At 40.0% G+C, this 16,996-nt stretch overlaps 1 protein-coding gene across 1 annotated transcript; it reads right to left on the bottom strand.

Annotated features, from left to right (window-relative positions):
* Window positions 1-2,210: 2,210 nt before the first annotated feature.
* gtf3c4 (general transcription factor IIIC, polypeptide 4) lies at window positions 2,211-11,422 on the bottom strand. Its single transcript, XM_079834498.1, has 5 exons — window positions 11,092-11,422; window positions 8,424-10,166; window positions 7,775-7,905; window positions 5,187-5,275; window positions 2,211-4,346 (listed from the first exon to the last, which is right to left on the bottom strand). The coding sequence occupies exons 1-5, from the start codon at window positions 11,395-11,397 to the stop codon at window positions 4,282-4,284; spliced, it is 2,334 nt and encodes a 777-aa protein (XP_079690624.1). The 5' UTR covers window positions 11,398-11,422; the 3' UTR covers window positions 2,211-4,281.
* Between the last annotated feature and the right edge of the window lie 5,574 nt (window positions 11,423-16,996).

Here is a 16,996-nt window from a genome sequence, read left to right as displayed (position 1 = left end):
CTTCCATTGTCATGTCACGTTAAGTCTCGATTTCCCGCCGTTTTGATTGCTCATTTCGACCATTTCTGGGACTTCTGTGCAGGGCAGGTTAATCTTGACATTGTCTGATCTTTGGGAGACATACAGTATTTTTAAGCAGTCTTCAAAATGAGGGCTTCCTTGTGTCTCTGTGGTGAAAACCAACATGAAAGGATTCGGAAAGAGTGGGAGAATCTTCAGAGAGGAAAGTGCGCCGCCGAAATGGTGTGAAATGCAAACGCCCAATGGCTGTTCTTTCATGGCTTTTATTCAATAAAACAGAGCTCTTTTTATGTAAGCCTTTCGAGTCTGACATATAACACCCACACTCAGACAGGATAAGATATGGCTTTGCCTCTGGATGATGATGATTATTATTAGACATTTCTAATTTGATCATTTTTTGAATGATCATTGGATTTAACAGAATTCATCGACGTAGATTTGAACTATTATATTAGTTTCAGTGTAGAGCCGTGCAGGTACGTGATGCAAAACATTTTCTGCTGTGCTGTTATTGTCTGTTTTCATTTTTGCCATCATCAGACTAACACTTTTTTTTTTTTTTTTTTTATTCAGACGGTTTAAGATGACTTTCTTGCATATTTGCAAATCTGTTTACCAGTCTGGCAACTTTTATCCTTTTATATTTTTTTGATCATAACATTACACACAGGAACATAAGTATATAGGGACATAAATATATAGACACACACACACACACATTCCCCTGACACTTCCTCTTGTCCGTGGTTGTGTATTCAACGTGTAGCGAATGACTTTAATTAATGTTGCAGTAAAGCAGAGCTCTGGTCACGGCCTTCGTGAGGTTCTGCATTAGTTCCACCTGAGCTGCTCCACACTGCAGAACAAGCAGAAAGACTGACTATTGACATCTCACACTCCCTCATACGCTCATATCAGCCAGTCACGGGTCACTGACTCCATCCCAGCGGGTCCATGTACCCGTTAAAGGGCCGTGTTAACAGCCTGATTTCAGAGTCTGCAGGAAAAGCCAGGGGTCCCTAGACAGCCCCCAGACAGACTTAATTACTGATGAATTACTGAAGTCTGAGGGAACACTTCTACAAAGCATACTTGAGACGAAATGTATTCAGACGGGAAAATTGATGTATATACACTACGGAGTGAAGCCACATCAGAAAATCTACCGCTTTAGAAGCTATTTTCTTTTCCCCCAGTATGACTCCTAATCACACATACATATACATGTATATGCATATTTTCATGCGGATTATATTGTGAAACTTCTTTTTGATGTCAGAAAACCTTGCTAAGAGGAACAAAAAAGAACACAAATGTGACCCTGGACCACAAAACCAGTCATAAGTCGCACAGGTATATTTGTGGCAATAGCCAACAATATATTGTATGGTTCCAAATTATTGATTTTTCTTTTATGCCAAAAATCATTAGGATAAATAGGTAAAGTTCATGTTCCAAGAAGATATTTTGTAAATTTCATACCGTAAATATATATAAAAATGCATTATTAGTAATATGCATTGCTAAGGACTTCACTTGGACAACTTTAAAGGCGATTTTCTCAATATTTCGATTTTTTGGCACCCTCAGGTTCCAGATTTTCAAATAGTTGTATCTCAGTCAAATATCCTATCATAACTAACCCTACATCAGTGAAAAGCGAATTATTTTTGGGCAGAGTCGGACCTTAATAAGCAATTGTACTGTATTAACATAATTTTAAACATGTTTAGCCCTGTGTGATATGAATTATTTTCTAACAGTCTATTTTTTCCTTTCGGAAAAAAAAGGAAACATTGTCATGGTCCAGAAACTAGTTTTACCTGAAAATGATTTATTTAATATTTCAAGTAATTCATGCATTTTTTAACTACAAACTAAAATTGAGTGATTCATTTTCACAAGTTCGTCAGTTTTACTACTAAAAACGTTACTGTCCAAAACAAAGTAGAAATATAAATCACATTTGTTATTTATGCATACAATACTTTATATTAATTGTTAAATAAATGAATAAATATGATATAATTGATCTATAAAAAGGTCATAATGAAAAAATGCATTAGTGCAATTCTGTTGTGGTACAGTGTTATGAAACATTCACAACTATTGATAGTTGAACAGATAACATCTAATTATCATCAAATATGCTGAAAAATAATGAGAAAAAACACTCCAATGTATTTCAAAAATGTATTATAGTTTATTATAACTTTGTACATGCAGAACTCTGGAATACTGTACATTAATCACAGTGTGACTTTTGTAACAAATCAAATTTACATGCTTTTTGGTTGTAAAAACCAGGATATAAATATAAGCCGATAAATAAAACCGAAAAACTAGCACAAAAAGAAAAGATTCAGTGCAAGAGCAAATTACTTTTAGCGTTTTGTTTGGGCTCAACAAATTAGGCATTTAACGAAAGGTGATGTATATCAAAATATGTTAACTAACAAAAGAAAATGAGATTAAATAATATAAAAATCTGTCTGTTATCTGTTTAAAGCACAAAGCCACGAACACAGAAGTTATGAATATTTCATACAGAGAAAAGAACGAAACCTCCTTTTGAAGTCTTGAAAGAGCACACACAAAGAGGAAAGAGGAGGGGGCCGTAATTATTGTCGAAATGTTTTTTGACAGATCGTTATATTAAAGAAGTAGGAGGTTCTGCCAAACAGAGCTAACCTCTTCAACAGGAGAAGTCTCCACCTATCAACAAAGCTAGCACTCAAACCAAAAGGCCAAGATCCATTTGACAATCTAATAACTAGGAAAGAAAAGACACGGCAGGAGGGGGAAAAAAGTCGGAATTTCAATCACGTTTGCGGTTATAATCTAATCTGTGACATTTAGCACCTGCGACTATTAATATGCACCGTATATTATGTGTACAATTGAAATCCAAATATCTTTTCATTTTCTTTTAAAGCGTCGTCCTAGTACATCATTTAAAAACAGCTTTCAAATTCATGTTATTAGATGCTTATCGCAATATGTCAGTGAGCAAATTTGCTGTGACATGCAGCAGACGGCATTTGAGGTTCTGAGCACTGCCTTTGTGTTCTAGTCGCTCTTTGATTAATACATAATGCACGTTATTACCTCATAATCAAACACCCCTTACATGTTGCATTACCAATTGTAATGATATGGCAACATTTCAGAACGCATCGTAATGAAGGCGGCGCTCTCTATGAATAATAAAACCTAGAACAACTAAATAAACACTCTGATTACTTTACTTTTCAACCCTCTGACGGTACCGAACGCTTTCAGTGATGCCGAATGAGAGATGGGGAGTGGAATTGTGTGTAATTATCAGACCATCTTTATCTTGGGATACCATCCGAAACCTAAGACAGGGCTGCCGACCAGCCCCGAGGCGAGCTATCATCTTCAGTGACACTAGAGAGAGCGCAGGGCAAGGCGACAAGATGTACAGATGATAAGAACGGACATGGTGGAGAGCATTCTGAGGGTCCAACCAGCCCATGTCCATCTTTGATCACCATCGACCCCTATGTGTTAGCAACATGGGACGTCAGGGTACAAGGCCTGCATGCGTCTTCCCTGCGACCCACAAAAAAAGGGGCTAACTATATTTAACAATACGCACTCAAGCTCGCTATCTTAATTAAAATGGGTATCACATATGCGGCTGGGATCCATTCCTCATTACTGTTGTATCTCATTAGAGTTCGGCCTTTTGGAGGGGCTGGATCAGTTTTAAAACGGTTTTCTCTCGTCTCCCTGTTTTTCATTTCCTCGTACGGTCGTCTTCTCTTCCTTCAGGCCAAGGAAAAGTCATTATTTGGAGATGGGGGAGTTGGTGTTTGCGAATACATAGAAATGTTCCCAAAGCCAATTAGGAAATGGATTTATTTAAACCAATTAAAATCAGCCACAGAAAGAGCGTGCATTTTTAATGCAAGAGAAGGATGTCATGGCAGCATAATATTAACAAATTAAAAATATACAGCAAATATATACACAATATAATAATTTATTAACACAGTCACAGTTTTCATGAAAATGAAATATTACACATCTCTTTTTAGCTAAAGCCTGGCTTTAAAATAAACATCTGTTAATAAGAAAATCTTCTAAACGTCTTATATTACAAAATAATTTGTGACTATTTTATAGACTTTCCCTTTCAAGTAATAAAAGGCATTTTAGTCATTTATGTGGGATGTAGGCCACAGAATCCAGCACTCGGCTGTGAAAGTTGTCATCTTTAGCCTCGCTGCTTTAGTAGAGAGGGGAGTCACAAAAGATGCAGGGACCTTGAAGTATTTTCTTGACCCAGTCTGAATCTGAAAAGGCCAGACGTTTTCTGTTATTATGCATAATCATTAAAAAATACGTCAATTAAGGTGGTTTTCTACATTTGTTCATAATGGCTTGACAGTGCAATAGGATTGTTAACTTAAACAAATATGCAACATTCATAAAAATAAACAAAGAAGCTAAATATTGTATTGCTGGGGAGAAATGAGTCGTGATTAATCGCATCCAAAATAAAAGTTTGTGGTTTTTTATGTGGTTTTACAATTATTATGTATATATAAATACACATGCATGCATGTATACATTTAAGAAAAAATATTTATATATATAAAATTATATATACACAGTATATACATGCGTGTGTATATTTATATATACATAATTATACACAGTGCACACACATGTAAAATATTGACAAATTAAAACGATAACGTTGCATTTCTCAATTGAGTAAACGTTTTTTCCTCAATATTGTTATCTGATCAGTATTAACAACATAATAGATAATGGCATGCCCGATTTACACTACATATAATCCAATATTTTGACACACGTGTCTAGCCTGTTTACATTCACTTTCTTACTTTAATGCCTCACCAAGATGGAAATTGACCAAAACGTGCATGTGAATGTTGGAAACTAGCCGCCTGCCGGTAAGAATTGAGTTTTTAAAAAAAATACTATTAACATATCATTTTCGTATCGACTTGGTACCGGAGCACTAGTACATTTGACATCCTAAGCTTGCACTGCTGTGGGGCAGCAGAGTTTTGTGTGTGTGCAAGGTTCCTGCTGCATTACAGAATGTGCAAGTGTGTGGTGCAATGTGGTTCTGAATGGAGATATGATACAGCATTATGGCTCACCCTCGGGCTCTGCTACTGAGGCAATACTGTCCTGCAATAGACAGCGGCGGTATGTCACACCCTGACAGGCCTGATATGACAGCGCACACCTTAGGGAGGAAGAAGGAAAGAGAAAGAAAGAGGGAAAGAGACAGTAAGACACATGAACAGAAACGGCAGGGGAAGGTTTAGATCTTTAGATCTTGGCAGAGATCAGAATGACAGCAATGAAGCAACCATTTCCCTGATACACCATTAGGGGCAATAATCTCCTTTCAGTCAGGCCAATGGATGAAATGTCACACAGGGGGCTTGAAAGTGGGTCAAATCTACTCAAAAACTATTTAACGACTACATCATGTATAGTCCAATGCAGAAAATGCAATTTTATACCACAGGTGAAATTTCCTCACTTTTCCATGTTTGTTTATGGCACGTTAATCTGGACCTACAAAGCAATTGTAGTCTGCTAGGCTCTTGTTTGGGCGGCTTAAATTCTGGTTTTCGAAAGGATTAAGTGCAGAATATGAATAATATCTAAAATTACACAAACTATCAAAAATTAATCTGTTCATCAAAGTGTGCAATCAGTGTCACTTTACCTAGCACTGCAAAACATGGCTTAAGTGTTATTGAACCAGCTGTAAAAGTCAAATATTATTATTAAATTGTTACATTTGTGTCAAAATTCCAGATTAGAGTGAAAGTTAATGCATGACAGAGCTTATGAAAATGAAAAAAAATTTTTAGATGGGTAAATGAGATGACGTGCATATTTTTGACGTCTCATTTATTATGAATTGACAAGGTAATAACAGTAAACATGATAATGTATTATCAAGAGGACCCCAGATGATCCTTGCGGCAGAGTGAAAAGGTTTGCAGATCTCTCTCAAATACTGGTCAAACCTGCTCATTTCAATTAATTTCACCTACTTTCCATGTTAGGTGGTACAATTACAGTATATAGTTTTCAACTATCTGGTTGCACCGCCTGACATAAAACAGTCAAATAATGAATTTAAACACTTTGAAATGTGATTTAACAAATGAAACGTGTTAAACACATTGCTCATGACTCAAAAATATGCATTACATCAGTTTTCAAAAGATTTTATTTAAAAAGCTTTGACGCTTTATTTGTCAATGACCCATATATCAAACCAAAAATTATTCAGATACAAGATATCATTTTTTACTAGTGGGTGCAGGACACTATTGTTCATTTATGTAAGTGAGGATAGCAAAATAAAGTAAACTGACATACCCAAAAATTCTTCATACAGTGGACTACCAGTAAAATTGATGATAAATGTGTGACCAAAATTATTCAGACACTTTGACCTGACCATGTTTTGCATAAGTGTTTTTTCTTTCATTTCTAATGTGACCTTTTACACCACAGACTGAACAAAATTAAGCATTGCTTGGTAATTGGTTGACCTAAATTGGTATTATCTAATTGTGTACTTAAATTTAACAGCTTATTGGTTGATTGTAATCCATTCCCTACCTTTCTATCAAAGTTAACTGACATTTCAAGATTAATTTGTTCTGACACAGTTTAACTTTGAGTTCTTGTCATATTTTATTACCATTTTCAAAACTATAGCGAATAAACTGAGGCCCCGTCCACACAAAGCCAGAGCTTTCCCTATCCAATCTTTTTTTCTTTTCTCGTTTCAAGAAATATCTGCATACACACGAGAGCATGAAAACGGCTCAAAATGATGTAGTATACATGCCAGGCCAGTGTGTGGCACTGTAATTCTGCCACAGAAATACACTAAAAACAGAGAAAAAGAGTTGTGGCTAGAAGGGTTAAGGCAACAGTCGGAGGTGAGGCAAAATCTCACAATAAAATAACAAATAAATGTGCTACTTTCCAGATGTGTTTTATTAACGCCTACACCTACCCCAACCCTAGACATACCCTTACAATAATGCAAATACAGTAATTAAACAACGCAGTATTGATGTGCGCATGCCCAGTGCCCGTAGTTGTATCCCTTCCCAAGTCCGCTGTTTTCCCGCGCAATTGGGCTACTTCAACACTGTTGCCGCAGGCTGTTTTTCATGTCCACGGGTTGAAGCAACCCCAATTATGTGATATTTAGCCCCGGGAATGCAAATTTTAGTAGGCAACCATGCCAAAAAAACACATATTTTACCCACCAAATAATTTTTTCAATTTTTTCCTGAAACGCGATTGGGCTTGTTTTGGGCTAGTTTTGAGTAGCAATTAGGCGGGTTTTGTTGTGAAAACCTGGCAACCCTGCTTCTAGTCTTCCCCGCGCAGGACGTGGTGTGATGACATCACCGTTTCACAAAATGTACGTATTGGCTGTACACACGAAAACGCAAGGGTGTCGTTTTCAGATTTATCCACTCTGGGACCCGATTTCAAAAAATATCGGTTTCATGCTCCCAAAACGCTGGATCCGTGTGGACGAAACGTTGATACGGTACAACATTTTAACGTACACAGCTAAATGCGTCTCCGTGTGGACGGGGCCTTATAATGTGAGAAAATGTTGAAGGTGTCTGAATACATTTTGGTTTGACTGTATTTATGATATTACATTTATAGCATATTTGTGGGTACATACCTTAGCCATCTGTGCCCATTCTTGCACTCAGCCCGTTTGCAGTCTGTGAAAGGCAGAACTTCTTTACAGAGGCTGCAGTGCTCTGGAAATGTCTGTTTGTTCATCTTATTCATGATATGACCTATCAGCACCTGTGAAGGTCACACATCAAATAGAAGAAGAAAAAATTGACATACAGGGTAATATACTTTTAAGGTGTATTTCTAAAAAGTACAGCATTCATTCATTGCATGAATATTTTTATTTGCCAATTAAAACAAGCACAATAACATTTACATTTTTATACATTGATCATCCAGTTTAGACTTGAAAATGCGAATGCTTCCAAAAGTTTGGAATAAAATAGTTTATGTTTTTGAAAGAAGTTTCTTATGCTCCGCCGGGCCGAATTAATTTGATCAAAAATACAGAGAAAACTGGAGTAATGTCAGCTGAAAATTCAACTTTGCCATCACAGTAATCAATTCCATTTAAAAAATATAAAAATTTAAAACGGTTATTTTAGATCGTAATAATATTTCACAATTATTATACTATTTTTACTCTATTTTGATCAAATAAATGGAGCCTTGGTGAGCACAAGATACTTTTTTTTTTTTGCATAAAGCAACTATATTGGTTTCAGGAGACAGTAAGGAATAAGGCTCACCTTAGCCGCGCGGTCTTCATTAGCAGGGTCATTTGTGAGGAAGTCACACACACCTTTGGTAGGTATACATGTGTTCTGAGTGACGCAGGTGTGCAGGTATACCTCGCCCAGCACCTTCTTCATGTTCTCACGAATCAGTTGGGACTCCACCTCTTCAATCCTGCTGCCGATTTCCCTCATTCGCTCCTCACTGGACTGCCTTTCGGCATCCCCCGGCCCGAGATCCTCTAGAGCAGAGACCTCCGCCATCTCGCCTTCATCACCTCCACCCGCCTCCTCATCCACAACAAACACTTTACCATCCCTATGGGTCGGCCGCCACAGGGCCTCCGAAGGGGTTTTCTGCATAGACTTGTGGAGCGCTCTGAGAAGGAAAAGCTTAAAACGCCACAAGTAGGTGGACCCTGAGGTTTGGAGCTTTTCGTCTAGATTGTTCAGGAGGACTGAAGGGATGCTTTTGTCCTTCAGTATCCGCCATCGCAGCAAGTCCAGCAAGTCGGCCTTCCTGAAGAGATTGTGCATCTGAGACTCGAGTAGCTCAGCGGCCGCTTCATCTGGAGTCTTAAGGGTGATAAACTGCACCTGGTAGGTGCGATTGACGGGGTGGAGCCCATTGATCATGCCCTCATTCGAGATGAGCGACAAGTAGGCACCGTTTGGACTGACGGATATGCCATGTATCCGTCGACCTGCAACTCCCTCTGGCAGAACAATCTCCTCTTGTTTAAACTCAACAGCGACATCTGTGAAAACAGCCGTGAGCTTCTTTACCGTACCATCTAGTGAGCAGGTGAAAATGGTCCCGTCGTTATGACTGACTGACATGGATATGATAGAAGTGGAATGAAGACCTGTGACATGGGAATTGTGAACGTTGAGACCAGCTTTGGAGATCAGCAACAAGCACCAGAATACATAAGGACCTCGTGCAGCAACCACTAGGCTGCAGTTGCATTTCTGGTGCGGATGAAAGAGCGTAATGCATTTGATGTTGTGGACGGGTATCTGGTCCTTATCCTGCCACAAAACCACAGGTTGCCTGAGGGTGAAGTAACCCTTCACTGCCTTGAGGTTGACTGGAAGGATCTTTACAGGTCCAACTGAGCTGCCGACGATCAGTCCGCTCATTTTCCGCCCACTATGCTCATATTCCCACCAGGTGAGCACGCTTGGTGACGACACTTCAGATTTGATGGTGTTGCAAGACACCATCGAATCCTTTCCCTGTAGGGGCAAGCTGAACTGCCACACCACCACATCTCCATTCTCCATAAGTACAGCCAGAAGCACTGTGCTAACATCTTTACATGCATTATCGGTCTGAACTTGCTGCATATTGCACAGACTAGACCACTCCATGCGCACTGGCGTCTGCATGCGATACCGCCGTTGCAGTTCATCCAAGTCTTTAATGGAGCTCGGAGGCGAGCCGTCGTTCTGAGCCGAGTAGTTCCTGGATTTTAGCATTTCCCCATAAAGTTCTGTAAGGTCCATGAGAGGCATCCACTGCAAACGCAAATGACTGCTGTGGATTGTGAGACGATTGTCCAGTGTTAAGAAGGCAAGAAGACAGCGGCCGTATTTGTCGCAGCCTAGTGGTGACCAGCTGGTGTACTTCACGCCATGGAGGCGTCCACATTGAGGATGGATGACTCGGTCCGTCACTATCATTTGGCCTACAACTGGATCTTTACTCTTTGCAAAGTTCTCTTTAACGGTCTGCACCTCCTTTTCTGGGCCCACCTGTAACGAAATATAAAGAAGACATTAAAAGAATTGTGAACAACGCATATTTTCTTGCACATATTTATATAAAGTCAGGGAGGGATGACAATCTGTTCATGTGATTAGTGAGAATGGTCAGAAAAGTCTTATTTTCATTTATAGTTCAAAACAGTGTAAAATACATCCACTCTTTTTTAGTACATTTTGGTCACAAATGTTATTTAATATTTGCAAACAACCTGGGGTTAATCAAAATTACTCTAAAAAGATTGTTGGTGTATATTTACATAGAAAGGTCAACTATAAATGAAAAACTGAAAGATGCAGACTGTCTTTACTTCATGTGAACATTTTTACATGTCTGGTATAAATAGTCGCATGACCAGAGCTGTTTAATTCCAGCTTGCCTCTCTGAAAGACCATGTCTGTGTCAAAGCTTCATAAAGAGAAGCATTTAAAATACATGTCATAATACAGATTCAACTACCATATTTGGTACATATAATATTTAAAAAGTCTATTATTAATTAAGATAGCTCTGTCTCATAAATCATGATCACAGGACACATAAATATGTCAGTGATCACAATTGTGACCAGTGGGAAAACACAGAGCCCCATTTTGAAGAAGAAAAAAATATTGATTGACTCACATTATAAAATAGCAGATTTCCAGTAATATTAAATTAAAGCAAGTAGACATAAGAAGAATTATGCATTTATTCTTGAATTGTCACTCCCCACAATTGAATTAACAAATATTAAATTATTAAAATAAAGAGTTGCACACACTTTTTAACATAGCTGGGGAAATTAGGAATTAAATTGACGCTTATTTGCACATTTTGAGATGTCAATGGCTAAGGTTTGGCAACATGGTTGCAACGGTGCACGTGAGTTGTTGGTACCATAAAGCAACGACAACGCGCGCCCACAGTAGTTACCTTGAGGTCACAAGCTTTGTCCGGCACGGGGATGTGAGTGCGATGCAGCACCAGATTTTGATTGAGACTGTGCATGTCACACACCAGCTCCATGAGAGACACGCTGTTCGTGCTGGAGGCCGCCAGTCTGTTATCCTCTGCCCATGACAGGGGCTCCAGACCGCTAACTGGACTTAGCAATTTAATCGCTGGATCGCGCAGCACCACAGGTCCCTGTCCAGCCCAAAAATCATTGTCCTGTTCCGACTGGGCTTCGGACGCGGATTCTGCCTTCTCTGAGGTACTATTTGAGCCCACCGCCGCCATTTTTCTGAATAAAAATAAAGCCCGTCTCCAGGAAGTTACGGTGCCGGAGGAGGAGGGATTTCACGAGCGCGGCATGGGCTGGGTTGCCAGATTGACAATAGTCACTCTGGAAACAATTGGTGGTTGGTTGTTTATAGTCTATCTATATAACAATAATAAATTACTATATATTATACTATTGTATCAAAATGTATTATTGTTATTAGTTTAAACTAAATGTAATATTTTATTACTGAATGACCGAGTGTTGTTTACTGTGTGGACACTATTAGTTTAATTTTGATATCTACACATGCTTTTTAATCTACATGATTTAAAAAAATATATATATCTAGAAACAACATTAATCAGACAAGGAGGGTTATACTTCTTCACTTTGTGTGTCGGCTGGACCCTCAAAGATTGCACAAAATGGCTTAAATTACCACATTTAACATTTTTTCATTCAAATGAAGCTTAAACTGAAATGAGGATGGGAAGTGATTAATATATGAAATTAAGTGATCATTGTAAAATTCTATCATTTTTACGAGAATATTAAATCAAAGTAAAAAAAAAAAAAATTGAGGTACAGGTGTTAAAACTAAATGTGTTACAACACACCTGGTATCCTCAGGGAACCTGTTTTTGAATAATATATCGAAGATATATCTACACACAATATATCATCACCTTAATGTTTTTTAACATTCTTAATATTGGGCAGCGAGCCAGTCTCAGCTGTGCTAATTGTTTAAATTACAGATGTCATTCTAAATTGTGAAACATTTGTCATTTGATAAACTGACATAATCCATCAACTGAAAACTCAGACGCTATTCATCTGATGTCAGAGGGACAGGAGAAAGATCATTAATTGGTTGGGAGCATATGAGAACGGTCAGGAGCCCTAACTGTGTGACCAAGTTGCTGGATATGTGTAATTAACAGCCACATGCTTTGATCTGTCTAGTATTCCCACCTGGAAAGGGTTGAAAAGGAGCAGTGTGTCCTCTTTCCTTTCTGAACGCAGTCTTTGGCAAAGACTCCACTCATAAGACGCAAAGTAACTGAGTTGTCAAAAGTATTTAGCAATGTGGAGGTTTCCTCTGTAATAAAACAAATCGGTACAAATCTATGAAACAAACATGTAATTGTGGCGCTAATATTTTACTCTTCCCTCCGTCTATCTGTCATTTGTTTCAATAATAATTTGAATGCGGGGCCTTTGTGTATTTCAGTCTTAATGAAGCATGTATAGTATGAATATTTCAGTGACCTGCTGTGCATAATTTTCTGGGTTTTGACACAGGGGTTTTGACACCGGTTTGTGGGATTGTTGGTTTAACCATTCATCCGTACTTGTCTCTTAGATTCACTTTACGCATTTAAGCAGGTCTAGTCCTACAGGGTTGCTTGGCGTATCAGAACACAAAGTGCCTCATCTTGTTTGTTCCTGGCTGATTGGATGTGCTGTTTTGCCTTTGCAAACAGTGTGAGATTTGCTTTCTGCAAATTGCACTTGGTAAATTGCTGTAATTACAGTTTACAAATACGACGCGAATACAGTATTTGTTCATTTAGGAAACCGCATTGTTTTAGTATGCACATAGAGGACCTGATGATTAATAATAATGTTCTTTTTATACCATTTTATAATGAAAACAACATATTTCAGAGCGTAATTCTTTCCTTTTTTCAGATAATTTTCTGAAATTAAAATAACGATCAATGTATACCAACTGAGTTAGTATACAGTGCAACATTGTGCTTGCATCATGGTTTTGTTTACTGCTTGTACGGAATTATTTGCAATCAGAGCTGCATTAGTAGATACTAACCTGAGCATTTTTATTGTTTCAATTGCAGACCTCTCCTCAACTGAGCCATTTGCACATATCCTGCCCGAACTCTTATGGGAAACTGTGACGGATGGTTCATCATACTTGTTTTAATTATTCAGCTGTGCAGACAGCACCCTGGGGAGACGTGCTGCGGCGCATTACAAAAAACACACATTCAGTGATATAATCATAATGATGATAATGAAATGTATTTAGAGCACATCAGTGCCTCCCCCTCTCTCTTTTTCTCTGCCTCTCGCCGCTCTGGTGGGAGGATATGAGCGCTGTCTGACGCAGAAGAGGCAAGTTTGCGGCGCTCTGGCCCCCGGTGGCTCCTTGTGGAGGCCTGCGGTGCCCCGCGCGATGGCTCACTGGAGATTAGCCGTCAGAGCAGAGGGCTTTGCATACCTCATGTGCCGTCAACTGCGAAGGCTTACCTGACAGGTGTTGCTCTCGCTCAGATCTGCTGTGTCCTCCTGAGCTGAGGCTTCGATGGGGCGCCTGTGGGTAGGAGAAACCTTCCTTCCTACTGTCAGTCATCACAGGCCACGCAGCCAGGCCGAAGCCAAATCTCTCCTCAATGAGAGCTCAATGATGTCTGATCAGTGTGGCACAAAAACACCCCGGGCGCTGCTCGAAGAGTCCTTGCTTAAATATGTCATTGAGCGTTGCAAACTTTTCGAGAAAAAACGTTGTTTTTTTCCGGGAGTACTATGCGTGGTTGCTTATCACTGTAAATGTAAGTACTGTGCAAATGTAAATGTTTTCAAATGTACGTTTATTGGGAGTCTCCTCGCTTCACAAACTTCCAAACAACGCTGTTTTCTCTTTAGCACGTCTATGAGTTGACCTGTTTGTTCTGTTTGTGTATGCTCTCACTGGAGAGTTTGTGAAATAAGAACATCTAAGTAGATTTGTACTGTATCTTGTCCTGTATTAAAGTGTGCTGTCAGGTTAAGCTACCATTAGTTCTCCACAGAATTGCGGCATATTAAGAGAAACAGGGACTTAAGGGTGCTAAAAACAGCAGAAGAGACAAATGAATGATCACATGTATGCGCAGTGATAATAGATTAATAATTCATAGTGCTTTATGATTAATTAAAACAGGCCTCAGGTCCTGTGGCAGGTACAGGCTGAAACACAGTCTGACATTCCCATGCGATCCTGAGAACATCTGAACATCTGAACTCTCTCCCTTCTTCTGTCCCCAGTCCAGGTGGAAGACCTGTTCAGATATCTCCAGTGGCAAGCAATCTTTGCTTTGGGGACTGTAAGCGCTTGCTTTTTTTTTTTTTTTCCAAGACTTGCCGGTGTGGGGAGGTGCTGTATATAGTACAATCAAGGGCCTATTTATAGCGAACAGGACACATTGACTTATGAACAAATGATGTAATTTATTGACCTCACCTTCGCTCTTTTGTGTAGTAGCATCCCTGGCTGCTATGCACAAATAATGTTATTTACGGGTGCTGCTCTATAATGCCATTTATACTGTTTTGTATTGTATATTGTTTCACACCATTGTGAAGCTCTGTTCTAGCGGTTTTGGAACTTTGTATATCAGCACTTCTCTCTTTGTTTCTTTCCTTTGGATGAAAGTTTAAGCGAATGAATACATGTAAATGGTTGTATCCTTTATATCAACATCTATAACACCGCTTTTTCTGTCCTCAGAAAATGGTCCAAGAAAAGAGCAAAGTTGAAAAGGGTTCTTGACTATTCCTCTGTCGGATAGTGAACTGTGGCCGTCCCTCTGCCTGGTCCTGGCAGCTGGTGGTGGGTAGGGCATGCCCTGTGGCAGTGCTAGGGGAGAGCCGGGAGGACCAGGGCCTCGGCCTGCTCTCACCCTTCTCTCGCTTGTGCTAATGCAATAAGGCCGGGCCGCCCATATGGCACTTGTGGGAACAGTGGGACTCTGGAGGCTGGCACAGGGAGCCACCACTCTGCTGTTAGATATTAAAGAGGACAGGTCCTCACCGGGCTCTGCCCACAGCCGGACAGTGTAATGGATGGGTTTGGTGATTGGACAGCACTTGGAGCGGCCTGTGTGAACCCGCCAATAAGCAGAGCCAAATAGTTGCAGCTGTGAAAACTCAGGCCTGGAGAGTGTCCTTGACAAGTTTTGTTGACGCATTTTCCATTGGTTACATCTGCTAAAATCAGTCAATTAAAATGGATGTTTAGAACTGGATCCAGACTCCCATATTCCATTTTTTAAAATGGAGAATTGGTGGCACCCATCACTTTTAGAAGGTGTGGTCTAATCAACAGGTGACTCTAAAGTTCACTAAACAAGCTTCTCTATTATGAATCAAGGTGATGATGATGTGTAGTCCGTTGTGGTTTGAGGGTGGTAGTACATGCCCAGCAGGACAACAGAACGTCCTTCAAGGGGAGCTCAAGGAAAAGTTTCCTTGCCAGAATCCATCAATGAGCTTAATGGAGAGAATGTGGATCAAGGCCTAAAAAGTGAGTGGACTGCAGTGGGGCAAATCAGTACGCTTGGCACAAATTGTGGCTTGCTGTACGATTTTCTCCTTTTTAATGGATAAATATTGGCCAGGTGGAGCAGTGCAAGATGAGGCTTCGGCAAGTTCACATAACCAGAGCAAATGCTCAAGCTCACTTTTTATATATAGTATACCACACACACTGTGCACAAATGGAACTTGTAGCAATTTGTAACAACCCCTAAAAAAAGAAAGTAGATCATTATGAGAAAGTCAGCGAAAAAATTTCCTTTTGACATAATGGTGCCTCGTTTTCCTGTATGAATATTCCCGTACATGCTCATGCCAGACTGCTAAACAGGTCACTCTCCTTCCTCTCCTGCCACCCACCTCCCTGGATCTGGAACAAAAGCCAACCTCCCCCATCTCTCCCCCCTTCTCTCCTGTCTCTCTGTTTTATTGGTGACAGCTGCCGCGAAACAAACTCGCGGAGTGAGAGAAATGATGTGTCAGTGGAAGGTCCTTTAGCCTGTGCCGCTAATCTGTCACACGCGGTTTGTTGTTTACTGTTCCTCCGGCTCGCTGACCGGCCGTCGACGAGCGTAGTGCCGTAATGGCGACAGATGCTGACCCGCAGAAGTGTGAATCTTGCCGATTTCCCCCTGCTGCCAACCTGTAAATTACAGCTATCGGGAGTAATTAGACCCGATAAAACCCTTCCAAGCTTCACCCCCCGTGTACCACCCTGACTCTGGCTCTCTCTCGCTCTCGCTCTTACTCTCTCTCTCTTGGCCTGCCAGTGACACGAGATAGGGGGATTTGAGAGGCACAAGGTTGCTGGCATTGACCGATCCCACCGTTAACCTGTCTCTGACACCTTCTCCCCTTATTACTCTGGCACTGCCATCCTCAACAAGCTATAAAGGACAGACAGTAGACCAGACACAAGAAAAATAAAGCCATGTCTCTCCACAAAACCTGCACCTGCAACTCTTTCCAGCTACATTTAATACAGCAAAAGAAGTGCAATTTTTTTGCAATCTTTCATCATGTTTGTGCAAGAGCGCAATTTTTATGAGCACTTGAAGTGATGCCACTTGGCAAGTCAAGCTGTGCCATTTTTGGCAAGCTGATTGAGCGGAATACAGTGAAAGTCATTGCGGCCATACTGTCCGTACTAACAAAATATCGTCCCTCAAAGTGATCGACTCCCTTAGACCCTGTCCCAGATACTGCCCTAAGCCTTTTAAGTCTTTCATCTGAATCAAAACTTTAAATGTGCACTGGACGACTATCTCAAGAGCTCAAGTGTGCCATTTGGTA

This window comes from Gobio gobio (genome assembly GCF_949357685.1).
Source record: "Gobio gobio genome assembly, chromosome: 14".
Lineage (NCBI taxonomy): Eukaryota > Metazoa > Chordata > Actinopteri > Cypriniformes > Gobionidae > Gobio > Gobio gobio.
Note: the sequence above shows the minus strand (reverse complement) of the source record. Positions and strands in the feature narration are given on the sequence as shown.

What these genes read in the sequence shown, in the direction of transcription:
- gtf3c4 (XM_079834498.1), bottom strand. Translation starts at nt 11,397, where the DNA reads ATGGCGGCGGTGGGCTCAAATAGTACCTCAGAGAAGGCAGAATCCGCG. An exon ending in AATGGGCACAGATGGCTAAG is followed by an intron (nt 5,276 to 7,774) that starts GTATGTACCCAC and finishes TTCCTCCCTAAG; the next exon opens with GTGTGCGCTGTCATATCAGG. An exon ending in CTCAGTAGCAGAGCCCGAGG is followed by an intron (nt 4,347 to 5,186) that starts GTGAGCCATAAT and finishes TGGCCTTTTCAG; the next exon opens with ATTCAGACTGGGTCAAGAAA.